Below are 27,014 nucleotides of genomic sequence, written 5' to 3' on the forward strand. Positions count from 1 at the left end.
CAGTCTCAGCACAGTCACAACTACCAACCTTGCCCAGGGCAGGGACCCAGGAGGCCCAGGCCACAACCAACCAGACACAGTGCCAATGGAACAGGATATCATTTAATTGCCTCTAGGGTCCTCCTGGGAGAGGGACTGCGGGGCCTTTGGCAGAGCTCTGGCTGATGGAACCAACAGAGGTGCCCATCAGCCAGTGCCAGGCAGGATGGCGGCCCCAATGCTTGACTGGGGGCAGCCAGCATTTGGGGCTGTTGCTTAAGACAATTTCTGAGACTAATGGGTAAGGAATGTTGCCTTTAGATGGAGGAGAGGGGACTACATTTAGAGAGGAGGGAGGAGAAGTGGCCTGCATTGGGGGAGGGACTCTAAGGTTAGGTTAGGAATGACAGGGAGTTGGTCAAAAGGTCCTTCATGGCCAGGTGAAGGCTGGGGGGAGTGTGGTGATGGAGTCCAGCAGGGGAACTCTGGACAGGCTTGACTCAGGCCAGCTTCAGGAACTCCTGCAGCGTGTTTTGTTCCACAGCCTCCACGAAGAGCTCATAGTCCTGGAGAAGGGGAGGCGAGGGGTGGTCACCTGAATGCAGGGGGCCCAAGTGCTTTGTGGCAGATATGACCCTGGCTAGAGTCCTCTTCCAACACTCCCCCCACCCCCCCGTCCCCCAGCCCATACCCCACAGTACTGGTCCCCGTTGACAATCTGGGGTGGGGTGGCCTTGGGGTTGCCCGCCAAGGCTCGCATCTCATCCCTCAGGGCGTTGTCCTGGGAGATGTCCACTAGCTGGTATTGGATGCGCTTCCCATCCAGGATTCGGGTCACCTCGCTCTGCTGGGACTTGATCTGGGGACAGAGGGTGGGTAGGGGTTAGTGGATAGGCTGGAGGATTTATGGGGGAAACGCTGGGCAGGGTGAGAGAGGCTGTGACCAGGAGCTTTTGTCCCCCCATTCCCCTCCACACTAGGGGAGGGTTCTGGCCTCTAGGAGTTGGGAGGATGAGTCAGGCTTGAGGTGGTGCAGGATGAAGAGAGGGATTATCAGCCACGGGGGAGGGGGTCAGAGTGAAGGGAAGTGGGATCAGGCTCAGGGTGGGGAGGGGAGGGCAGGCTGCGGTCGTGGTCAGGGTCAGCCCGGTAGTGGGAGTGCAGAGAATGGGTGTGGGGTTGATGGGGGATGGGCACGGGAAGTTCATGCTGCGGCTGCAAAGGACCCAGGATGCCCGATGAAGACACTCAGGATGGGGCCTCGGGACCGGATCCGGGAGACCGTGCCCAGCACCTCGCCGACGCACTCCCCCCACCCCGCCCCCGTCCTGGGGGCGGGTCCCGGGCGCTAGGGTCCAAAGCACCGGGATACAGCCCTGCGCTTTCCCCCAGCGCCAGTCCGGGCGCACACTTACTTCGCGGGAGCCGGTGACCGACGTGCTGTAGACGCGCAGGCCGCTCATGCTGGGGGTAGACAGACGGGCCGGCGGGCAGAGGGCGGCGGTAGCGGCAGCTGCACTGCCGGGAGACGACGCCGCCGCCGTGCTCGGGAGCGGTTTCCTTCCTGCTCCGCCCGCCAAGTCATCGCGCTCGGGACCAATGGGCGGCGCGGGCAGGCGGGGTGGGACCTGCGCGACACCGCCCCGCGCGCCAGAGGCCCCTTCCCTTCCCCCTCGGTTACCAGGCGCGCAACGGACCCGTCCCACGCAGGGCGCCCCTTCTGCGGCTGTCCTGATCGTCCTTTTCGGCCGTTCCCTGATCTGGAGCTCAGTGTGAGACTGGGGAGGGGCCTGGGTGGCAGGACAGGCCCGGGAGAGGGTCTGGCAGAAGCCTCCCTCTCCAGCCGCACACAGGTTTGGTGCATCCAACTCCCCAGCCACGAGAGCCGCTCTCTCCAGGAGGAGGTGCCCTAATAGCACAGGGAAGCTTGGGGCTTTGGAAGGCTTGAGCTGCTTTCAGACCCAAAGTTCTCTAAGAACCTTGCTCCAAGGGATCCCTCGCTCCACCACCCAACACGCACCACTAACCCTAGGGGATAGGAAGCATAGGACAGCAGGAAGAGCCCATGCTTAGAGATTTTCCCCCAAGTTCCTCTCCACTCAGGTGGGAAGGTTTAGACAAGGAAGGGTGATGATAGCAGGACGCAGAGGCCACACCCTCAAGGAACCAGATGGAGACCAAGGCTGACAGCTGGAAAGCGTGGCGGTAGAGGATGATGTCAGGACTCGAGAGCCTAGGCTCAAGCTGACCCTTAAGATCCACCCCAGGTCTTGGGGTGGTCCAAGCTCAACCCCAGCTCCATGCTGCAGATGGCATTCCCAAACTGCTACTACTCCCAGCGGTTGAGGGGGCAGACTCCAGCAACGAGCCCAACTTTGGAGACCTAGCTGTCTGGCACTCAACATCATGCTTCTCAGATGTCCCCCTGGTCCAGGGCTCAGGCAGGTTAACAGCCCAGAAAGACAACCCTTGCTCTGGTAAAGCCACTTCCTCACAGCAACCCAGAGGCTGCCAACTTCCTGAGAGGACTGCTGAAACTTTCCAGTGACAAACTTACTTCTGTTATGACTCAGGGAAGGTTTGCCCAAGAGAAAGTGAGTGGGAAGAGATCTGGTTCTATAGAACGACAGAGGAGCAGAGGTGGCAGAGATAGGGACATGAGGCTGGCTGGACCTGCCAAAGGTTCCTCCACACTGCTGCCTGGGGGACCTGGCTGAACACCCAGGTGTTTGGCTCTAACAAGCCAAAGTGAGGGGTAGAATAGCGTGGTGGTGGTGATGGAAGGGTATGGAAAACTGAGGAGTCTGTTAAGATACTTTATTTTATAATCAAAATACGCAATACAAACAAATGGACATAACAAAGATTCATATAAATAACTGGTTATAAACTTTATGAGGAAAAATACCCGTCAGCATGGTGGCTGGGCTCCCAATGCACAGGGTGGAGACCAACCAGGCGGCTCTGCCTTTAAGCAGCAGGAGCCCAGAGGCTGAAGGGCTGGCTGGGTGGGGCTGCTCTGAATGGAAGGGATAAGTCACTCCATAAATAAAACACAAACTTGTAAAAACACTTAAGAAAGAGCCTCATTCAGGCCCAGGCATGAGGTCCAAGATGCTGCCAACAGCCCAAAGCTTAGCAAAAATCTTGTAGTGGCTGACTGGCCCACACATGGCCCCTGCCTGGCCTGGCTCCAGATCTAGAGGAGGCACGGCTGGCCCAACAACCAGATACTAACAAGTGTGAGATGCTCCCTAAACCAGGAGGCAAGAAAAACCAGAGGGCAAAGGTCCCTCACTAAAGCCCCAGAGAAACAACCCAGGAAACACTAAAAGCTGTACTTTAAAGCTGACTTGTACTGGGTACTCTGAACTTTCAAGGAGGCCAGAGCAGGAAAGGGAAAGGAATAACCCCCACCACCCCCAACACAAGAGAGGCACAAATTAGAGGGCTGGGCACAGGCTGTAGCCCTGGGTGAGGGGGTAAGCAGCTTGACAGTTGCTCTGTGGTCTCTGGGATATAATTCTGCCCAAGGCTAGAACCACAGAGAAGAGTTTGCACTCTTAAGTCCAGGAAGGGGACTACCTGGAAGGCCTGAGAACAAAGGAGAAAGTTTAGCACACTAAACACATGGCCAGGACCCTAGGGACACAAGGCAGCTGGAGAGTGGGATCTCTTGTTAAATGGCATGGTAGGCAGATTAGAGTCCCGGCTATAATCCCTAGGGCCCCAATCCTAGTAGTTACGTGCTAACCAACACATTACCCTGAGGCTTCTGGGAGAACAAGAGCCCTGAGGAAGAAGCATAAGACCAGGCATGAGAAAACCCAGAAAGCCAGCTCAGTTCCCAAGAAGGCTGGCACATGGGGCCTGAGAATTCTTAAATGGCCATTGTCACTGGTACTTGCTCAGCCTTTCCAGGCCCCTCTGATGAGCTCTCTAATCAGCAGGACCAAGGTGTGAAGTGGGAATGAACATGGATCCATCCCATTGGATGGAGAAGAAAGGTGGACAGCCTGTTCGTCTCTCATGTCAGCCTAGGGCTGGGAACAGTTTGTGAGGACTTATCTGTTGTACCTGCCAAAAGTTAATTAGTAACTCACCATCGAGAGTGAATTAACAGGACAAACGTAATCCAACATGCCAGTGTGGGTAGGACACAGTTCCCTAATCAGCCCTTGGCCCCCAGATGCAGGCTCTCCCCTCCCCTCTGAGACTTCTCTCTGGGAATAGCAGACAAGAGAATGTCAGGGCAGAAACCTGCTGGACTAGGCTCTCAGCAGCCCAGCTCCTCCCTGGGGGAATCCCCCAGAATTCCTCACTGTGTGACACAGTTTTCTCCCATGTCCTGGGCATATCTGTCTGACATGGTGGTCCTTAAGTCCTCAATGTCACGACGCAGCTGTTGAACCTCTTCTAGTTTCCTCTTGATCACATCTGGCTTCTGCAAATCTAGCTGAGTCTCTGGGTGCTGTGCTGCTGGGGAGAAGAGCATTTCAAGAGAATGTTAGTTATGAGACATTTTCATGTGGAGGGTGCAGTATGGATAGGCAGGATCTTGAACCCACAGTCTTGGGACATGCACTTTAAAAAAAGCATCTGGGGACAGTGGGTTAATTTGCTGCTGAAGGTCCACTTTTAGTTTTGTCCTGCATGCAAGTACCCCATAGCTTGTTTCCAAAAACAGATTTGTGAACACCTACTTTGTGAAACAAATAAATGTCCAGAGGGCAGTGGCCAGGACTATGTACTCTGTCTACATATTACCACAAGAATATGGGAAAGCGGGATGGGGGAGAGAAGAGAAAGAAGGACCCTCCTTCCTGGGCCCCAGACTGGTCTGAGGACTCACAGTGAATGCCCAGGAGCAGGGAGAGATTGGGGTCATGGCCCTGGGCCCTCTGGGTCACAATGCTACAGACAGCCTGCAGATCTTGAAGGCAACTGGCCAACTCCTGGTGCAGCTCAAGTGCCAGCTGGGCCGTGTCTGGTGAAGGTGGAGACCCTGGTTGGGCCTGGCGCAGGTGTTCCTGGAGTGTCAGATTCTTCTCAATCAAGTCCTGGTTTTGCACTGAAAGCTGAGCAGACAGATGGGTAAGCACATTAACTCAGGCCCAGGGAGAGGAAGAGTATCTGTGCATGAGTGTGTGGGTATGGAAGGGATGGGTGAGTCATAGGCAGTGTCCCTCCTTCCCCAACCCTACCCCTGCCAACAGGCTTTTAGCACTTCTCCCACTATCAGTATCAGGCCTGGTTCTTCCTGTGGGTAGGTTGGGCCCACAGGGCTCTAGCACTGGAGAGGAAGCCAACCCTCAACTGGTTCTGAATCATCAGCATCCAAGTTTCTGTTCAAGAACCAGAGAAGATGCTCCCGCCCCTAGGAACTCTATCTCAAGCCAGTCCCTCAGCCAACTCTGTTAGCCAGGCTATTAGAGAAGGCTTAATGTGAACCGTGAAATCTGAGGAGACACTGGTTTCAATCTCTCCCTGCCACCCTGACAAAAGTGGCCACCAGCCAGCCTGATCACAGTGTGTCAGAGGAATAAAGAGAGTAAGAAAGACAATATGACAGCTAGTAGCCACTAGGTTGGGGGCTGGAGAAGCTGGAACCTGGAGGATCCAGCCCTGGAACAAGTCCTGCCTTTTCAAACTCTCACCTCAGTGGAGTCAGACTTTATTACAAAAACCATCTATTCATGTATGTCTGTCTGTTTCCCTCTCTTCCTGACAGCTTAATCCACTTTCCTTCCCTTCCTACCTTGATTGTATTTTTATAGAGTCTGAATAGAGTCCGTCCTTCAGTCCCAGGCCCTCCACCCACACTGGGCCATGTGACAATCCTAACTCAAGGAGGTTCCTTCCTAGGCACTAGGCCAGTCAGTGAACTTGGTTGCCCCCTGCTGACAGCTCTGTTTAGTGCATGAAGGCCACCAAATCCTCAGTCTTCTTGAACTCTCCACTCCCCAACCCCAGAAACCTGTGGCTTCAAGACAAAGGAAGAGAGAATGACTTTCCCCATCAAAAAGCATTCCTGGGCCCAGCGCAGTGGCTCACGCCTGTAATCCCAGCACTTTGGGAGGCCAAAGTGGGCGGATCACAAGGTCAGGAGATGAAGACCATTCTGGCCAACATGGTGAAACCCCACCTCAACTAAAATACAAAAAATTAGCCGGGCGTGGTGGCGCGTGCCTGTAGTCCCAGCTACACAGGAGGCTGAGGCAGGGGAATCGCTTGAACCTGGGAGGCGGAGGTTGCAGTGAGCCGAGATTGCGCCACTGCACTCTAGCCTGGCGACAGAGCAAGACTCTGTCTTTAAAAAAAAAAAAACAAAACCTTCCTAGGTAATAATTATGGACATGCTAAAACAGGCTTAGGGTCTGTAATATAAAGAATGATGCAATGCACCTTTCCTCTGCCCCCAAAGCTCAGTAGGGACCTTTCCCTTTCAAACACTGGGGCTCTTATTGGGGTAGAGATGGGGAGGGCAAACAAAGAAATTGGGTTTGTGGAGGCAAAACCAAGAGGTCTGACTAATGCTGCTCACCTCCTTCACGGCTGTGCGCAGCTGCTGCAGGGCTGAATCCCTTCGCTGGGCCTCCTCTCTCAGGGCCTGGCTTGTTCCTTCTTCTTGAGCCACTTCCTGCTCTAGGCTCTGAATCACACAGCAAGATGTTGAGGGAACAGAGTAGGGGTTAACAAGTCTGGTTCAGACAATATCACCGCTGGCTTGGACTATATAGTGACGACTCACCCTACCTACATCCTCATAAGAAATCATTTTAGAACAGTCCTGATTTGTGACCTCCCATTTAAACCCTCCTATAGCCCTTGACCACATACCAAATAGAGGTCAGCTTCTTAGCAGGGCATTCAAGGCCACTGTAGCTCCTACCTACTTTTCTAGTCATATCTCTTTCCACCCTCCACATGGCCAGCCTCTACACCGTCACGATGAATGACTGGCCCTCATCCCTGAAGGCTGCAGCGTCAATGCTTCTGCTCACTTCTCTTTTCCTTTCTTCAAGCTGCTCTTCTGCTGTTACCTCCAGGAAACCTCCAAGGCACACCTGAGCTGTCTTCAATCTGCAAATCAGATCTAATTAATCCTAATCCTACCTTGCTATCATATCCATCATGGCTTACGAGTACATCTGCTTAATATTCTAGTTGGCTATGCACATGATCCTCCGCTCCACTCAAACATAACTTTCTTGAGGGCAGGGAATGTGCTATTCAGCTGAGTTCACTATTTACCGAGCACTTACTGTGACCAGCATCGAGAAGAACACCAAACAGTTCCTGTCTTTTAGGAGTTAACAGTCAAGTGCTCTTGACAATACTGTCTACTAAATGCTGTTCAGAGACATGGAAAGGGGTAGAAGAGCATACTCACAGGTACCTAATCTAGTGAGTTGTGTGTAAGTGTGTCTGTGTTTGTGTGTGTAGGAGCGGTCAGGGGAAGGGAGATATTTAAGCTTTTAAACTTCTGCCTCTCATTCTCTTCATTCAATTTTTCCTCAAATTTTGAAACTGATTTGAATGAAGTGTGAAAATTTTTTTATATTTCTCATTTGGTATTAATAAAAAAAAAACTGCCAAGGAAAACACCTCATGATCATGAAATAGCCAAAGTGACTATGATGAATCCATCTAATTCCAACAAATTCACATATATATATATATATATATTTTTTTTTTTTTTTTGAGATGGAGTTTCACTCTGTCGCCTAGACTGGCTGGAGTGCAGTGGCGTGATCTCGGCTCACTGCAACCTCCACCTCCCAGGTTCAAGCAATTCTCCTGCCTCAGCCTCCCGAGTAGCTGGGACTACAGGTGCATGACACCACGCCCAGCTAATTTTTTTGTATTCTTAGTAGAGACAGGGTTTCAGCTTGTTAGCCAGGATGGTCTCAATCTCCTGACCTTGTGATCTGCCCACCTCGGCCTCCCAAAGTGCTGGGATTACAGGCGTGAGCCACCGTGTCCGGCCTCACCTGATATTTTAATTTGCCTAAGTAGTCTTATCATAGGTAAATGTGCCATTTAAAATGTCAGGCTTTTCCAAACTTTGCAGAACCCCAAGGGTTCTAGGAAACCTATTTTGAGATCCATTAAAAACTCTACTAAAAACCTGGGATTTTAAATGGGTATGTATTAAAATGCTTGCCAGGATTGACTACCTCCTTACAGGACTTGAAAGAGGTGAACCAGATAGACGTAGCCCAATCCACATAATGGCAAAGGCAAGACTGCAGCCTCCACTTATTCCCTCAAAATGAGTGCATTTCGGGTGTTTTGGTGTGAAAACTTTTAGAGTCCAAAGAGACGCTGAGTGAACCTGCTTTACGCAGAATTTCTTGGAGAACCCAGTTAAAGACACTCCCACTCTGGCCCAAAATAGAAACCTGGAGTCATATTTGATTCTTCCCTATTCTTCAACCCCTACATCTTGTCAGTCACTGATTCCGCTTGATGTTACCTCCTAAAGTCACTTAAATCTGTCCCCTCACATCTCCCCGCTGCTATGCTGCCTTATGCCAGGTTCCCTCATCATCTCTCACGAGAATTTCTCCAACAGTCCCCCTGGACCTTTCTTCTCTCCAGGATGCCAATCTTCCACACTTGAGCCTGAGTTGCAAACCTGACCACATCACATCCCAATTACATGTTGTAATAGGCTGGGCATGATGGCTCACACCTGTAATCCCAGCACTTTGGGAGGCCGAGGCGGGCAGATCACCTGAGGTCAGGAGTTCGAGACCAGTCTGGCCAACGTGGTGAAACCCCGTCTCTACAAAAAATACAAAAATTAGCCGGGCGTGATGGCAGGCACCCGTAATACCAGCTACTCGGGAGGCTGAGGCAGGAGAATTGCTTGAACCTGGGAGGCAGAGGTTACAGTGAGCCGAGATTGCGCCATTGCACTCCAGCCTGGGCGACAAGAGCGAGACTCTGTCTCAAAAAAAAAAAAAAAAAAAAAAAAAAAATGCTGTAATAGATGCCCACCACCTACATAAAGAATAAAACCTAACTTAGTTGATAGATAAGGCCCTTCCATAGCCTGGAATGCCCAGGTCTCCATTTACCATCTTAAAGTGGATACGTCAGCAGTATCAAACTGCTTGCAGCACCACATTCAAATTATGCTGTTTCATGTCTCCATGTTCCCACTCATGCTGTTCCTCCTATCTGGAATCCAACACATCCTATCCAGCTCCTCTTCTTTGCCTGGCTAACTCCTCATCCTTCTAGGTTCAGGATCTCCAGAAACCTCTCTTTTACCTCCCTTCCTCCCACTGACTCTCCTGCACTCCCCCAGGATACTGTGGGGACTGCTCTCACAGTACTGTGCTGAAACTCCCTACTATATTTGTGTCCTCTCAGCAAGGCTCAAAAGCACTGACTGGGTCTCATTCTTTTTGTATCCCTAACACTGAGCAACCTGCATGGCAGAGAACGAAATAAATATTGGCTAAATTCTAGAGATTCCATCATTAAGTTCTGCCCACCATGTCCCAAGGATTCCTGCTCACCTGTACTTGTGAGCGCAACTGATCCATCTTCTGCTGCTGCTTCTCCACAATCTGAAAGGCAAAGTTATCAAGGAAGGCTGTGAGCACAAGGCTGACGGTGAGGACAGAGGGCAAGGGGGCTGCACTAGGACATGTGGTCTGGCTATTAGACCATTAAGAGTAAGACCAGGATAAAGATTAGTGAACTCTACCTATAGGAATATAAACCAGACTCCTAATCCTGGCTAACTAGCTTCACAGCTGTGCTCCAATCACAAAGGTTTATACAGGAATGTAGTGTGGACACATAACCACTACTGGGGGAAAGGGAACTCTCACCCTAATAACTGCAGGCCAGTGGAATCAATTTTATAAACAGCCAGTGCAAACTCTTGTTCTTTGGTACAAGGACATGGCTAAAAATTCAGTCTAATGAAGCTTGCCATTTCTAGCACTATGATGGTTGTTGTTATTTACAGCTCTGGTCGTACTGATTATCCAAGAAGGGACCCTAAATAGGCCTGGTTTCTTTGAATCATTTATGGGTCCTCTTTTTTTTACTAACCTGCAGTCAGTTTCACCAGCCGGCCCCTGGCTCTCTCGTCTTTGCTGAATTAAGAAACCAGGGCACCTCACTGGTTAGAACTCTATTCAATTCAAGGGTTTCTGTATGGGCCTGAGCCATGAATAAAGTGCACCAAACTTTACTGCACCATTTTGGGTCATCTAATCTAGATATTCAGAGGCATATCACCCCTCCTCTTACTTTTGCCTATATTCTAAATGAGTGAAGTTTGCCTGTTACAAGGATGACTATCTAAATACAAATTACTATGCAGGGTGACTTCTCAGAAAAGAAAGAAAAGCTCTTGGTAACAAATCCTAGATAGCCCAAAGCCAAGAATTCATGTATCCCTCCTAATAGACAATCTTCTCTTTCCTCCCAGCCTACCCTCCATTACAGCCTGGACACCCTCAGTCACCTTTTGGAGCGAATCGTATCGCTTCTGCCAGGACTCCATTTCCACTTCTGGACCTTCTCCACTGGTCTCATCCACAGACTGTTTATCTTGCAGGCTGAAAGACAGTGGCCTCTTCAAGAACTCTGAAGTTAGACACAAGTGGCTTTGATTCTTGGTTCTGCTATTTATTGCACATTTTGAGGCAAGACACTTAGTCCAAGCAGTAGCTGGGGATAATACTTGGGTCTGCTGTAATATATGGGGTGCCACACAAAAGCTGCTCAGTGTATGTTAATTCTCTTCCCTAAGGGCCAGAATCTATACAATGTGACACCAATTCTCTACCTGCCCAAGGCTCTTGTGTATTTTGTTTTGATATTTAAAAAATACATATTTATCACATGTATTTAGATTGTAAGTCATACATGTACATTGTAGAAAGTTTGGAAAATACAAAAGCTGTTTTCTTGGCACACACAGTCTGGGGCAAAGCCAACTTTGTCCTCTAACCCCACTTCTGACTCTAACCAATGGTTTCCTCCAGTGGGTCCCTACAATTACTTATAGCAAAGCCCATCTGCTGAGATAAACAACAGGGACACTGTGGTTAAATATGGGATGAGAAATCCAATCTATCCCATTAGAAACTGGATTTGGTCCAAGAGGCTGTTGAAACACACCATTATTTTCAGAAACTGCTATTAATATGGAGAAGGCTCCCAAGACATCCTGAGAGTACATTATGGCATCTTGTTTTGTTCTCAGAACCTGTCATGGCAATGAAGAACAATCCCTAGGGCTGAGGAGAAAGGCTCCTGGTAGCCTTTAGCCTACACGCCTCGAACTGTGGATAACTCTCAGTTCTTATCACCAGTACCCACTTTTGAAAGTATACAGACACCTCATTTCCCAGTTTACAAAGTGCTTTCATTTATTCAACACATACATACTAAGAATTATGTGCCAGGCACTGGGTTAGATCCTTACAAAGGCTATGAAGATAAGCCCCCACTGCATCCATACTCCATGCCAAAGATATAAAAGCCGCTTCCTGGCCGGGCGCGGTGGCTCACACCTGTAATCCCAGCACTTTGGGAGGCCGAGGAGGGTGGATCACGAGGTCAGGAGATCAAGACCACGGTGAAACCCCGTCTCTACTAAAAATACAAAAAAGATTAGCCAGGCGCAGTGGCGGGCGCCTGTAGTCCCAGCTACTCAGGAGGCTGAGGCAGGAGAATGGTGTGAACCTGGGAGGTGGAGCTTGCAGTGAGCCAAGATTGCGCCACTGCACTCCAGCCTGGGCGACAGAGCAAGACTCCGTCTCAAAAAAAAAAAAAAAAAAAAAAAAGCCGCTTCCCATAAGCAGCTTTCCTATTATTCACAGTCCAAAGAAAACAAAGCTCAGATAAGTAAAATTATTTTCCCAAATCACCCAAAGTCACACAGCTAAGTGAGCAGGATGGCTATGACAAAAAACTTAACTCTCCACTCCTCTCAATCCCACAGGGTTATTTACCTATGTCCAGCGGAGGAGAATTCTGCTTCTCTCTGCCTCAGGCTTTCCAGTTGAATCTCCTTCTCTCTGCAGATTGCCTGGGTCTCCTCCAGCAAACTCTCCAGTTCAGTCACTTTCTCCTGCAGCTCTGTGCTCTTCAACTCAGAATCCTTAAGCTGAGAGACAGGATCCCATGCTTAGGTCAAATAAGCCAAGTGTTATAAATGCAAAATGCTTGTTCCTCAGTGTCACAAAGAAATAGCACTCAAACATATATTTAATTTCCTCAGCAAGGCAATTTTTACTTTCTGCAGAAAGGGTGCTCCTCGCAGATGGAACAATGGTGAGAACACAACTGGACAGGGGAGGGGAAGGAGTTCTTATTTCTGACGCAGGTAGTCCCTACTGCTATGTCATTCCCCTATTGGCTAGGGTTGAACCACACAGTCTAAGCTAATTCTGATTGGCTATTTTAAAGGGAACAGGTTTATGAGCCAGAGTGGTGGGGTGAGTAGTTTGGTGGGAAGGACAGTTAGGAACAGGTAACTAAAGGTGACTTAGGTCAGAGCAGGTGACCAGTGTGACTCAGGTCAAAGCAGGTGACTGGGATGAGTCAGGACGGAGTAGGTGACCGGGGGAACAGATGTGAACTACTGATTAAAACTGGTGGAAAAGGTTGTTTACTGAAACTAGAAGCAAGAGGGCGAAGAGAACCAGGAAGTTAAACTTTAAAATAGTGAATCAAAGAGTAAGAGAGCTGAACATACTGATTCTTTGAAGAGAAACTTGGGGTTCACTTTAACATAAGGAAGACTCTGTCTGGGTACCTCAAAAAATTTGCAGTCTGGTTACAAATCTGACAATTATGAATCTGGGCATGACTGCTTTGGGATTCTCCTTTCAGGAAGTCACAGGATAACTGCATACAGCAGATGATGAAAAAGTTCCCCTGCCTGGCCACTCCCTGATCACCCCAGGCATGCCAAGACATTGCTGCTACCTGCTGGCTCTGCTTCTGATGGTCTTCCAGTGTGGGCAGGTCAGCCAGGTAGCGCTCCAAGGTCTCAATACGCTGCTGCTTCTCCCGGTTCTGCTCTGATTCCTTCTGGCATTTCTTTTTCAAATTATTGATATGTTTATCACGACCTTTGACCTAGGAAAATAAATGTCAAGTCTGTCTCCACCATTCACTCCACTATGACCCTGCTGGAGTGCAGTGGTGTGATCTCAGCTGACTGCAGCCTCCACCTCCCAGGCTCAAGTGATCCTCCTACCTCAGCCCCTGGAGTAGCTGGGACTGCAGGCACACACTACCACAGCAGGCTAATTTTTCTATGTTTTGTAGAGACAGAGTTTCGCCATGTTTTTCAGGCTGGTCTCCAATTCCTGGCCTCAAGCCATCCGCCCACCTTGGCCTCCCAAACTGCTGGGATTACAGGCATGGGCTACCACACCCAGCCACATCAACTTTTTTTGAAGCAACCCTTGAGGCTGTGAATGTTGTTCTACTGCAATGAAGGTAGGAAGCTAAACAAATTTTGCCATTTAGGATTTGAGTATAAAACTAAAGAATTAATGAACTTTCAAATCAAGGATGGAGAAAGTCTTCTAGGGCAGTTTTTAAAAACTGGCAGCATTTCTGTTGTAAAATACAGAATTTGTCTGGTCTCTGTACCTGGTTCCTGGGAGGCCTGTAACCTCTAAGCCCTTGGAATTTACTGAATTGGACAGGAGTGGGCCAGATCTCATCATGAGTAAATTTATGCCAATACTGTGACTCAGAATGGATGCAGATCACCAGAAAAATCAACTGCTTTAAGCCTAATCTACTATGGGGAAGGGAGAGGGACGGGTGATTGAGTTCAATCATGCCTACATGGATAAAACTCCAACTAAAAACTCTGGACACAGCAGCTCACTGGAGCTTCCTGGTAGGTAAACACATAAATGTGCTGTGTTTACATGCTCTTATTCCACAAGGAGAGGGCATGGAAGCTCTGCTCTCAGGATGCTCCTGGACCTCACCCTATGTCATTTGGCTGGTCCTGAATTGTATCCCACCCCCTTTTTTTTGAGACAGTTTCGCTCTTGTTGCCCAGGCTGGAATGCAATGGTGCAATCTTGGCTCACTGCGACCTTCGCCTCCTGGGTTCAAGAGAGTCTCCTGCCTCAGTTTCCCGAGTAGCTGGGATTACAGGCACCCGCCACCATGCCCAGCTAATTTTTCTATTTTTAGTACAGATGGGATTTCACCATGTTGGCCAGGCTGGTCTCGAACCCCTGACTTCAGGTGATCCACCTGCCTCGGCCTCCCAAAGTGCTGGGATTACAGGCATGAGCCACTGCACCCAGCCCTGAATTGTATCCCTTATAATAAAACTGTAATAATAAGTATAGCACTTTCCTAAGTTCTGTGAGTAATTCTGGGAATTATTAAACCTGAAGGGGTCATAGAAGCCTACAGATCTGCAGCCAGTTGGTCAGAAATACGGGTGGCCTGAAGACCCCAAAATTTGCTGTTGGCATCTGAAGTAAACACAGTTTTGTTGAGAACTGTGCCCTTAAACCTGTGGAGTCTGACACTAACTCCAGATGGTGTGCATCTGAATTGGACTGCAGAAGTATACATAACTTTCTGATAAGACATATAACCAGTTTGGTCAGAAAGGTAATATATTCTTCCCTAAATACCACACATGATATAAAGCCATGCAATCAACTGGAAAGGCTAATGAGACTTGAGAGAAAGAGCTATGTCTGTTTGCTAATAATCATATACTGAACACACGGCAGAAGGCCTGGCACAGAGCAGGTATTCAATAAAGATTTGAACAGAGGCTTTTTCTTCACCATTATGGTGCTTTGTTTTATTTTGTTTGCTTATGAACAAGGAAGGTGAGGAAAGCAAGAGAAAACAGAAAAAGTGATGCAGATCTACTAAATGTCAAAGAGGCGGCAAAGGCCTAATTTAATCCAAAGATATAACAGTACAAAGAAAGATCCCTGAAAATCAGCCAAAAGCTTTATCCTAGGTCCAATCTGTACTCTTAAATTTCTGAACCAGTGATTTTCACATTTCAGTATGTATCAGAATCACCTGGGAAGCTTACTGAAAATGGTAAACTGACCATAAATGTTTATCTCTTCTCCCTTCCAAAAACATCTTTAAAATGAAAGAAAAGAAATAAAGTATTAACTGAGAAACAACAGGGGAGGAAACAAAAGTCTAGGAAAGATTTGTTATTTTTTTGAGACAGGGTCTTGCTCTGTCACCCATGCTGAAGTGCAGTGACATGGACACAGCCCACTGTAGCCTTGACCTCCTGGGCTCAAGTGATGCTCCCACCTCAGCCTCTCAGTAGCTTAGACTACAAGCGTGTACCACCATGCCCAGCTAATATTTAAAGAAAAAAACATTTTTTTTTTTTAGATGGAGTTTCATTCTTGTTGCCCAGGCTGGAGTGCAGTGGTGTGATCTCAGCTCACTGCAACCTCCACCTCCCGGGTTCAAGCGATTCTCCTGTCTCAGCCTCCCGAGGAGCTGGGGTTACAGGCGTCCACCACCACGCCCAGCTAATTTTTTGTATTATTGGTAGAGACGGTGTTTCACCATGTTGGCCACGCTGATCTTGAACTCCTGACCTTAGGTGATCCACCCACCTCGGCCTCCCAAAGTGCTGGGATTACAGGCGTGAGCCACCGAGCCTGGCTTAAAATTTTTTATAGAGATGGAGTCTCGTCATGTTGCCCAGGCTGTTCTTGAACTGGGCTCAAGCAATTCTCCTGCCTTGGCCTCCCAAAGTACCAGGATTAAGAGGAGTGAGCCACCATGCCCAGCCTATGAAAGATTTTAATGTTTTTAAAAGATGAAAGTGAACAGGGGAGATAAATGACTTGGGGCAGAAAAGTTATAATCTGCAGTGGGAGTTACAGACAACAGGGAAGAAAATCTGCTCCTCCCAATTCTCAAGAGCCTCTGAACTGAAGTATCAGCTCACTATGGAGGCAAGTATCAACCACAGAGCTGAAAAATAGGGGAATTCCCTAGAAATCTATATACAAATTAGCTAGATATCAGCCTCACCCTGGGCTTCCCCATCAGGAGACTATTCTCTGGAGAAATCAATCGGAGAGATTCCCAACTCAAGAATACCCAGTCACAGCAGAGAGGGTGAAGTATTGGGTTGAAAACAAGTATAAGTAAAAATCTATGTATATGGCCGGGTGTGGTGGCTCACACCTGTAATCCCAGCACTTTGGGAGGCTGAGGTGGGCAGATTAATTGAGGCCAGGAGTTCAAGACCAGCCTGACCAAAATGGTAAAACTCTATCTCTATAAAAAATACAAAAATTAGGCCAGTGCAGTGGCTCAAGCCTGTAATCCTAGCACTTTGGGAAGTCGAGGCGGGCAGATCACATGAGGTCAGGAGTTTGAGACCCGCCTGATCAACATGGCAAAATCCTGTCTCTACTAAAAATACAAAAATTAGCCGGGCATGGTGGTGGGTGCCTGTAATCCCAGCTACTCGGGAGGCTGAGGCAGGAGAATCGCTTGAACCCGGGAGATGGAGGCTGCAGTGGCCACTGCACTCCAGCCCAGGCAACAAAGCGAGACTCTGTCTAAAAAAAAAAAAAAAAAAAAAGCCGGGTGTGGTGGTACATGCCTGTAATCCCAGCTACTCAGGTAGCTGAGGCATGAGAGAGAATAGTTTGAATCTGGGAGGTGGAGGCTGCAGTGAGCCTAAATCGTAACACTGCACTCCAGCAACTCCAGAGTCTCCAGCGAGACTGTGTCTCAAAAACAAACAAAAAAAACTATGTATAGAACTGTGGGGACTCTAAGCCCAATCTCCTCAACACCAAGAATCCAAAGGCTAAAAAGCATTCCTGCCTCTAGCCTCTCCACCAGGCAGCAGGTTGAAGATTCTTCCCTAGAGAGAGTGAGAGAAGACATCCAGAGATTGACATTTGAGCATTCCCAAGTGAAAAGGGTAGTCTAAGTCTGATACTACAGTGAAGTCCAACAGGTAACCACCATGAATCCAGAGCTTTCATCCAGCTTTTAAATGCTTCCTTTTTATTTTATTTTTTTGAAGGAGTCTCACTCTCATTGCCAAGGCTGGAGTGCAGTGGCGTGATCTCAGCTCACTGCAATCTCCACCTCCCAGGTTCAAGCGATTCTCCTGCCTCAGCCTCCCGAGTAGCTGGGATTACAGGCACCCACCACCATGCCCAGCTAATTTTTGTATTTTTAGTTGAGACAGGATTTCACCATGTTGGCCAGGCTGGTCTTGAACTCCTGACCTCAGGTGATCCACTTGCCTCAGCCTCCCAAAGTGCTGGGATCACCGGCGTGAGCCACCGCGCCCAGCCTGCTACCTTCTTAAATATGAATGCCCATCCATTCAATGATCACCAGGCCTCTAACATGAAAGACACCAAAAACGGAAAAAAAGGACCTTAAGAAAACAAGAAATACTATAAACAGATGTAAACATCCAAAACAATTACAATCAATACTGTCAGAGAGATACTGTACCCATGAAACAAAAACAGATGTATAAAATTCACTGAAGAAAAAAAGCGCAGGAAAAGCATACTATTCAGAAATACAGTTGTCCCTTGGTGTACACGGGGGACTGGTTCCAGGACCACCTTTGTATATCCAAATCTGCTCATACTCGAGTCCCACATCTGGTCCTGAAGAAACCACATATATGTCGGCCCTCCATATACTCTGGTTTTGCATCTCTTGAATACATGATTTTTGATCTGTGTTTGGTTGAAAAAAATACACGTACAAGTGGAACTGTGCAGTTTAAATATATTGTTCCAAGGTCAACTATATATATATATATATATATATATATATCAGGTGAAAGAGAAGAGCTCAAGATAGATACACAATTGTGGGGTTGTGCTGGGGCACAGAACTACTGATGTTTTTCTTTTTTTTTTTTTTGAGACAATGTCTTGCTGTCACTCAGACTGGAGTGTAACTGTGAGATCATGGCTTACTGCAGCCTTGACCTTTTGGGCTCCAGTGAGTGATTCTCCCACTTCAGCTTCCTGAGTAGCTGGGACTACAGGAGGGACCACCATGCCTGGCTAATTTAAAAAAATTTTTTGTAGCTTTTGCCATCCAGCAGCCATTCAGCCCAGCCACTTCCAGGTCCCTGCCATCCTGCTCCTTTGCTTCCCGGGAACCATCCCAGTTCTGAGCCGCCCACCGAGCCCTTGGGAATGCCTGGCTATAAGCTGGCTTTAATCTTGACAGCCATGCCGCAGCCAGAGACTACTGCTGCTTTGAAAAGTATGATACAAGCCCTGATGAACAGAGGAGCAATAGTGAGGGACTTGCAAAACCTGGGCAAATGAGCACTTCCTTATAAGATCTTCGTCAACAGCACAGCAGAGGTGGGTATTTCTTGGTGAATTTTTATGCACCAACCACAACTGTTGAAAGCATGATGGAGCACTTGTCTAGAGATGTAGATGTGATTAGACAGAGTACTGTAAAACATCCCAGGAACTAAAAGAATATGAAGAGATTGTCCTAGTCTCACTTGAAGAAAAACTATATTCCACAAAGCAGCAGCAGTGAGGGCCAGGCGCAGTGGCTCATGTCTGTAATCCCAGCACTTTGGGAGGCCAAGGTGGGTGAATCACCTGAGGCCAGGAGTTTAAGACCAGCCTGGCCAACATGGTGAAACCCCATCTCTAATAAAAGTACAAAATTTAGCCCAGTGTGGTGGCATGCACCTATCATCCCAGCTACTTGGGAGGCTAAGTCACAAGAATGACTTGAGCCAGAGAGGTGGAAATTGAAGTGAGAAGATTCACCAGATTTTAGCCTTATATAGAATTCCTTCACATTTGAGCAGCATGGATGAGGAGGAATAGTTTGCAAGCTTGGCCTTTATTTAAGAGTGTGTTGCAGGTGCTGTTTGATTTTTCTAAAATATTTTTAGCCCATGCTCCCCTTTGCTGCAAGAAGTAGGGAACTGCTCACTGACAAGCTTCTCTATCATCTGTGGTACCAGTGGATCATTCTTGATTTTATTTTCATTAGTGTCATTTCTTTGTCAGCGAGGACTTTTCCCCTTCCAACAGTCACATCCCCCGCCCCCCGCCTTTTTTTGTTTTGTTTTGTTTTGTTTTGTTTTGTTTTGAGACAGACTCTCACTCACTCTGTTGCCCAGATTAGAGAGCAGTGGTGCTATCTCGGCTCACTGCAACATCTACCTCCTGGGTTCAAGCGACTCTCTTGCCCCAGCCTCTTAAGTAGCTGAGGTTACAGGCGCCCACCACCATACCCCGCTAATTTTTGCATTTTGTTTTTTTTTGAGACGGAGTCTTGCTCTGTTGCCAGGCTGGAAGTGCAGTGGTGTGATCTTGGCTCACTGCAACCTCCGCCTCCTGTGTTCAAGTGATTCTCCTGCCTCAGCCTCCCAAGTAGCTGGGACTATAGGCGTGCGCCACCACCCCCCCAGCTAATTTTTTGTATTTTTAGTAGAGATGGGGTTTCACCATGTTGGCCAGGATGTTCTTGCTCTCCTGACCTTGTGATCTGCCCTCCTCAGCCTCCCAAAGTGTTGGGATTACAGGTGTAAGCCATCGTGCCTGGCCATTTTTTTATTTTTTAAAGTACAGACAGGGTTTCACCATGTTGGCCAGACTGGTCTCAAACTCCTGACCTCAAGTGATTCGCCTGCCTCGGCCTCCCCATATGCTGGGATTACAGGTGTGAGCCACCATGCCTGGCCAGTAAAAGCAAAACTTATAATACCACCTGGGATTGTAAACTAGTCATTCAGACTGTATAACCATGCAGAAATAAAAATTGAAGAGCAATGTATTATATGGGCAACTTTTGCTCTGAGTAATAAACTTGATTTTAGGGGAAAAAAAAAAATTTTTTTTTTTTTAAGAGAAAGAGTCTCACTATGTTGTCCAGGCTTGTCTTAATCTCCTGAGCTCAAGCAATTCTCTTGCCACAGTCTCCCAAAGTGCTGGAATTATAGGTATGAGCCACTGAGTCTGGCCAGAACTACTAAATTTTTTATTTTTTCATTTGTTTTTAGAACTACTAGTTTTATTATAAATCTATTGGTATTTAATTACCTAACTTAGATATATAAATTATTATTTTTTTAAACTCACTAACCCAACTTTCTTTTATTTTTTTGAGATGGAGTTTCGCTCTTGTTGCCTAGGCTAGGGTGCAATGGAGCGATCTTGCCTCATTGCAACTTCCGCCTCCTGGGTTAAAGTGATTCTCCTGCTTCAGCCTCCTGAGTAGCTGGAATTATAGGCATGCGCCACCACGCCCAGCTAATTTTGTATTTTTAGTAGAGACAGGGTTTCTCCATGTTGGTCAGGCTGGTCTCGAACCCCTGACCTCAGGTGATCTGCCCACCTCAGCCTCCCAAAGTGCAGGGATTACAGGCATGAGCCACGGCACCCAGCCTAACTCAACTTTAAATTTTCTTTTTTAACAAACCCTCTTAAGTCCTTCCAGTACCAACAACATCAGCAGCACCTGGGAGCTTGTCAGAAATGCAGAATCCAGCTGGGTGCAGTGGGTCACATCTGTAATCCCAGCACTTTGGGAGGCTGAGGTGGGTGGATCACCTGAGGTCAGGAGTTCGAGACCAGCCTGGCCAACATGGTGAAACCCCATCTCCACTAAAATTACAAAAATTAGCTGGGTGTGGTAGCAGGCGCCTGTAATCCCAACTACTTGGGAGGCTGAAGCAGGAGAATCGCTTGAACCCAGGAGGCTGAGGTTGCAGTGAGCTGAGATTGCACCACTGCACTCCAGCCCAGATGCCAGAGCGAAATTCCATCTCAAAAAAAAAAAAAAAAAGAAAGGCAGGATCTCAGGCTCCCTCCTAGAACTATGAATCTGATGTACATTTTTAACAAGATCCCCAAGTGATTCTGAAACAATGAAGTTTGAGAAGTATTGCTCTAGTTGTTTTAAGTGGTCTAGAACTTTAACATTACTAAACTGGTTCCCCAAAAACATACGCTTTAGAGCAAGCCGTGAATTGGGAGATACCAACAAAACCAAATAACTTTAAACCTAAGGCAATTCTAAGAGTACTGGCAAAAATACACACCCAAACTAGCTGTGCACATGGAATTTTTTTTTTTTTCCTGAGACGAAGTCTTGCTCTATCACCTAGGCTGGAGTGCAATGGCATGATGGTGTGATCCTGGTTCACTGCAACCTCTGTCTCCCGGGTTCAAGCTATTCTCCTGCTTCAGCCTCCCAAGTAGCTGAGATTACAGGCGCCAGCCACCACACCCAGCTAATTTTTGCATTTTTAGTAGAGATGGGGTTTCACCATGTTGGCCAGGCTGGTCTCGAACTCTGGACCTCAGGTGATCCACCTGTTTCAGCCTCCCAAAGTGCTGGGATTACAGGCGTGAGCCACCATGCCTGATGCACATGGAATTTTTCTCTACTTTTTAGGAAGGGTGAGAAACCAGACTGAATGATACAAATATACCACAGGTGTATTTTGCAACAGTGCCACCTGGTATGAGTACTCAGGTTGGTTTTCTACCCAGACCAGCTGGTGGTACATTGCACAGCACAACCTGGGACAGTGAGGGATCATACAACTTTCTCTGACTGTTGTGGTTTTGTGGAGATGAAGCAAAAATGAGGGAGGGAGGAGAGTTCCATTTCTAGCAAAAAGGAGATCTGTGACGATTCTGTGTGAGAAGCCAGTGGAGGATCTCACCCAATTGTCTCCTCTTAGTTCCAGGCCAGAAACAGCTTAGGCTTTAGAGTAGACAGCTGACTGCCAACTCCTTTGTGAACTAGGGCTATCAGCTACTCAGCTCACCCTTTCTTCCTGTTTCTTCACTTCCTCAGAATGCTTCTGCAACGCCACTTTGAGCGACTCTCTGATGAGCTGGACTTCAACTTCAGAAGCAGAGAGTTTCTTTTCAAGGTCAATCTTTTCTCTGCTCAAGGCTTCTGTCTTCTGTGCAAACTGTGCACGTAAGAAAGTGTTTTCTCGCTGCAATTCCTGCCAGAAAGATTCTCAATATGTAACTGTTCTCTACCCTTATAGTCTCAAGTACTTTACTTATTCCCAGCATACTTCACGGTCAAATATCATTTTTCTCCAAGAATCTCTTCAAGAAGTGGTTCTCAACTAGGTCTTAGGGTTAACAGCATCAGCATTACCTGATGATGTAATTTGTTAGCAATGCAATGTCTTAAGCCTAACTCCTAGGCCCACCAAATCAGAAACTGTAGGGATGGGTCCCAATAATCTGTATTTTAACAAGCGCTCCAGGGATTCTGATGCACACTCACATTTGAGAACCACTGCCTTAAAGCAATACCTAAGCCATTGTATACTGGAAGGAACCTAGGACAAGACATCAGAAGACCTGGGCTCAAAGCCTGGCTTCCCTCCACTCATTCTCTATATGATCTCAGGCAAGGTCTTCCTCTTTCTCAGGTTTCAATTCTTTAATCAGTAAATTCGAAGAATTAACTAGTTTTATTTAAGGCACTTCCCACTCTTAACATTCTGATTCTATGAGACAGGATACTGCCTTAATTAGGTAGCAAAGCCAGTGCTATAACCTGTCAAATATCCAACATTCAAATGCCCAAATTGCAGAAGCTTGGTCAACAAAGCAGGCTTCTTTTCAAACTCTAAAGCCCCACAACCATTGATCTCAGTGAGATTATCCTCTTCAGCTGCTCCTAGATATGGAGGATAAAAATGAGAATGGCCGGGTGCAGTGACTTCCGCCTGTAATCCCAGCACTTTGGGAAGCCGAGGTAGGCGGATCAAGAGGTCAGGAGTTCGAGACCAGCCTGGCCAATATGATGAAACCCCGTCTCTACTAAAAATATAAAAATTAGCCAGGCATGGTGGCAGGCACCTGTAATCCTAGCTACTTGGGAGGCTGCGGCAGGAGAATTGCTTGAACCCGGGAGGCGGAGGTTGCAGTGAGCTGAGATTGTGCCACTGCACTCCAGCCTGGGTGACAGAGCAGGGAAAAAAAAAAAAAGAGAATAGCTCTAAATCCTGCATTACCTTTGCCTCTCTCTCCTTTGGCTAGGGCTAGAAAATTAAGACTTCTCATAACATCACCCAACTCTAGGACCTTACTATCTACCTTTCTTCCAAGTATGTCTTCACACCCAGGCATCTGGACTTTCACCTGGTTCTTAGCCTTTTCTGCTCCCACAAGGGCATGATAAAGGGTGCTTTATTAGTATGCCCTCTTTGAGGGCAGGGACACTTACATCACTTGAGCTCTTTTCTATCTCCTGGATACCTAATGGTGTCAAGCATAGGGAAGACACCCAGTTATGACAAACAGAATGCCATCCCGATGGCCAATACTTACCTGTAGCCTCAGCAAGCAGACATCACCAAAGGGGGCAGGGCGGCCCAAGAGGGCACTGTGGACTTGCAGTTCGCTCTCTCGCACTTTCTGCTCCAGCTGAGAGATGTGTTTCCTCTGCCTGCACAAGCCGGTAGATCAGGTCAGGGTCCTGATGCTAACCCCTCACAATATGAGCCCCTACTAAGTACAATCCCTATTACGTAAGCAAGATCTTAGATTCTGGATATCACTATTTTCTGAAGGAAGAAGAACAAATGAGAAAGATAACTGGGGAAATGAGGAAAAGATCAGAAGCAATGAACTGGCTACCCCCTTAGGCACTCCCTAGAGCCCCTAAAGAAATACATAACTGGTCTATTATATTAGTTATATATACACGACTAGGCTGCTTATCAAACTACCTCCACCATGAGGCAAGACATGGACCTAAACAGAGGAGGAATGCTTTGCCCTTGGGAATACTCCATTAGGTGTCTTCAACGGGGCCTGGGAGAGTAGTCTGGCTCTGTGGCACCCCTTGCCCTCTTACTTGTCAATGAGAAGCTCTTTTTCCTTCAGAAGGTGTTCATTACTGTTCAAGATGCTGATCCACTGTGCTGGCTCTAAGATGGGCAGTGAAGGACCAAAAGCAGCAGGATGGTGGCAGATGGCTCCGTTCTGAAGCTGAAAGGCAAGTAGGCCCAGATGAGCTTGATCTTGACCCATACACGCCTGAAAACACCTGAGCAGTAATCAGCTGGGTCTGTAGTCAAGGCCCAACTTGGCTCAGCCTGATGAGGCCCAATGTTTATGAAATAATTTTAGCTCTGAGGCATGACTGGAAAGAACCTGCCAGGAAGGCTTCTGCCAACTGAACACTCCCTGTTCAAAAAGGCTCTAGTTTCTAAGAAAAGGTCAGTTATCTTTTATTATCTAGCAACAGAGGCAAACCAGGAGCTAGGATGTCCTCACCAACCAAGGAAGGGGAGTATGTCTGCTCCCTTCCTTCCCACTCTTCAGCGGCACAAGGATTTTTTAAAAGAAAATATGCTGGGTGCGGTGGCTCACGCCTGTAATCCCAGCACTTTGGGAGGCCAAGGTGGGCAGATTGCCCAAGCTCAGGAGTTCTAAACCAGCATGGGCAACAGGGTGAAAACCCATCTCTAATAAAAAATACAAAAAATTAGCCGGGCGTGGTGGCATGCGCCTGTGGTCCTAGCTACTCAGGAGGCTGAGGCAGGAAAATTTGCTTGAATCTGGGAGGTGGAGGTTGCAGTGAGCCGAGATCACGCCACTGGGCGACAGAGCAAGACTCTGTCTCCAAAACACACACACACACACACACACACACACACACACACACACACACGCACACACGCACACCCCAAAACAAAACAAAACAAAAAAAGGAAAATACAGGCATGCACAGTAGCTCACCCCTGTAATCCCAGCACTTTCGGAGGCTGAGGCGGGCGGATCACAAGGTCAGGAGTTCGAGACTAGGCTGGCCAGCATGGTGAAACCTGTTTCTACTAATAATACAAAAAAGAGCTGGGCGTGGTGGCACGCACCTGTAGTCCCAGCTACTCGGGAGGTTAAGGCAGGAGAATCACTTGACCTTGGGAGGCAGAGGTTGCAGTGAGCCAAGAACACGCCACTGCACTCCAGCCTGGGCAACAGAGCAAGACTCCATCTCAAAAAAAAAAAAAAAAGAAAAAAAAAGAAAATACAAAAGTGGTAGAGAGAACACAGGGGCTCAAAGAAGGTTTTCACATTTATTTATTTTTTGAGACAGAGTCTCGCTCTGTCATCCAGACTGGAGTGCAATGGCGTGGTCTCGGCTCACTGCAACCTCCGCCTCCCAGGTTCAAGCAATTCTCCTGCCACAGCCTCCTGAGTAGTTGGGACTACAGGCGCATGCCACCACACCTGGCTAATTTTTATATTTTTAGTAGAGGCAGGGTTTCACTCTGCTGGCCAGGCTGGTCTCGAACTCCTGCCCGCCTCGGCCTCCCAAAATGCTGGGATTATAGGCGTGAGCCACCTGGCCTCAAAGATGGTTTTTAAACCCCAGCTCTGCCAATTACTAACTCTATGACCCCGTACAGATTATGTAGTCTAAGAACCTGGTAAGTTTCTACATCTACCTCGTTAGTACACTATGAAGATTAAATAAAATGCTGTATGTGAAAGTACTTAGCCTAGTGACGTATAAATACGTTTTTAGGTTTTCCTTTGTAACCTTTTGCTATTTTGGAGACCCTATCTGGTGCTTAATTTGACCACCAAACAGATTCAATGGCCAACAGCTCACAAGCCTGTATTTCCTGTCTACAAACATCTTCCTTCTTTTTACAGCTATTTTCTTTAAGCCAAAATTCAAAGGACAAAAGCTATTACAATTCTAAGAACTGTACAGAACCTAGAAAATCCAAGGAAAGATAGACCTCTACCTGCATTTGCTCCATCTGTAAACGAATCAATTCCAGCTGCTGCCGACAAGTGCTGAGTTCACAAGATTGCTCTCGGGGATGCCAAGTGTCAGGACTCGGCTGCCACACCTGAGAGGGCAGAGGCTTGGAGAGCCCGGGAGCAGGCTGGAGTCCCAAAGGGAGGACCCCACTGCTATTAGAATGTGGTCCATTCCGCTCAAACACTGCCCCGCTGCCCGGTGCCTTCTTGGCCTCAGGCAACACTCTGTACAACTCCTTACTTGTGCTGGTTCTTGGGTTGTGGAAGCGGACTCGGTGGTGAGGATCTGAATAAAGTGTCTCCATCATTGCCGACTGATTGAGGGTAGATTCCATGCTAGGAATATCAAACTTCCTCGCCTCTTCTTGTCTTTCATGGCCCACTGCTGGAAACCAGGACTGCTCAATTCCATTTTCTCCAGTAGCACCAGAGAAATACATGAGATCTCTAGATAGGCCTGGAGAATGTTTCATTGCACCGAGGTCTCCATTTCTTGTCATTCCCACACTTTCAGCCAACCCTGACAAAGGGAGTTTAGAGGAAGAGGGTCCAACAGGTGTAGAATTTGGCTTGGCAGGAGAGGTCCCTAAAGTAGAAGGCATCACATGGGCTGTTGGAATGGTTACGTGGCTTTTGATGGGCTGGAAAGGAGGACTGCCACTTGAGCTGCAAAAATCTGGGGAGAGAATAGTCTTCCGTAAGTAAAAATTGAAGTAGCAAGCTTTCTTGAGTTTGAATGCTATGCCAGAAGCTCTCGGCCTGTCCTGAGACCAAGCAGAGAGAGCACCATCATCAAAAGTATCAGGCAGAAAGAAACGGCAACCAAACTGGGAGATGTATGTTCCAGGATCTCAAATGCCATTCACAAGGTAAACTAACAAAAGGCAATAATGACTTCACTTTTAACTTAGTCCTTTGTACTGGAATAAAAAAAATCTTGTCAGTCAACAGACAAAGCTGAAAAACTTTTTAAAAGTTTTTTTTAAAATTTAAACTTTAAAACAAATTACTTACTTAAGGAAAATGAGTTAGGTCCTACTCTTCTGGAAGCTGGACAACTCTCAGCTATAATCAAATCTAATAAAAATATCCTTTCCAAGAGTCACCAGAATCTTCTGCGACCTCCAAAAGCTCCCCCAGGAAGGTGAGCAACGAGTCCAAACTATCTGAAGAATGAAGCGAACTAGACAGTCTTGCTCAGTATGCAGGACAGGGAGTATGGCA

The 27,014-nt window shown here is 47.5% G+C and overlaps 2 protein-coding genes and 1 pseudogene across 7 annotated transcripts in view; 1 reads left to right on the forward strand and 2 right to left on the reverse strand.

Annotated features, from left to right (window-relative positions):
• Positions 1–80: 80 nt before the first annotated feature.
• SH3BGRL3 (SH3 domain binding glutamate rich protein like 3) lies at positions 81–1,858 on the reverse strand. Its single transcript, XM_008961682.4, is given in 4 exon segments — positions 81–545; positions 671–838; positions 1,395–1,757; positions 1,760–1,858. Coding segments are annotated over 4 exon segments (681 nt in total). The 5' UTR covers positions 1,844–1,858; the 3' UTR covers positions 81–479.
• A 923-nt stretch (positions 1,859–2,781) lies between these two features.
• Positions 2,782–27,014, reverse strand: part of CEP85 (centrosomal protein 85) — a 44,651-nt gene continuing 20,418 nt past the window's right edge. For 2 of the 6 annotated variants that reach the window (XM_008961683.4, XM_055103676.2), the window contains 11 exons: positions 25,772–26,466; positions 23,869–24,002; positions 23,340–23,457; positions 21,809–21,994; positions 12,949–13,101; positions 11,970–12,124; positions 10,475–10,568; positions 9,513–9,563; positions 6,524–6,631; positions 4,832–5,057; positions 2,782–4,455 (listed from right to left, as the gene is read on the reverse strand). In XM_008961683.4, the coding sequence (XP_008959931.2) occupies positions 4,298–4,455; positions 4,832–5,057; positions 6,524–6,631; positions 9,513–9,563; positions 10,475–10,568; positions 11,970–12,124; positions 12,949–13,101; positions 21,809–21,994; positions 23,340–23,457; positions 23,869–24,002; positions 25,772–26,466 (2,078 nt within the window). In that variant the 3' untranslated portion in view covers positions 2,782–4,297. Of the gene's footprint in view, positions 4,459–4,831; positions 5,058–6,523; positions 6,632–9,512; positions 9,564–10,474; positions 10,569–11,969; positions 12,125–12,948; positions 13,102–21,808; positions 21,995–23,339; positions 23,458–23,868; positions 24,003–25,771; positions 26,467–27,014 lie in introns of all 6 variants that reach the window. The other 4 variants (XM_003809443.5, XM_055103675.2, XM_055103674.1 and 1 more) reach the window with 3 other exon arrangements.
• Positions 13,430–21,802, forward strand: LOC129394739 (small ribosomal subunit protein bS6m-like; annotated as a pseudogene).

Source organism: Pan paniscus, chromosome 1 (assembly GCF_029289425.2).
Source record: "Pan paniscus chromosome 1, NHGRI_mPanPan1-v2.0_pri, whole genome shotgun sequence".
Classification (NCBI taxonomy): domain Eukaryota; kingdom Metazoa; phylum Chordata; class Mammalia; order Primates; family Hominidae; genus Pan; species Pan paniscus.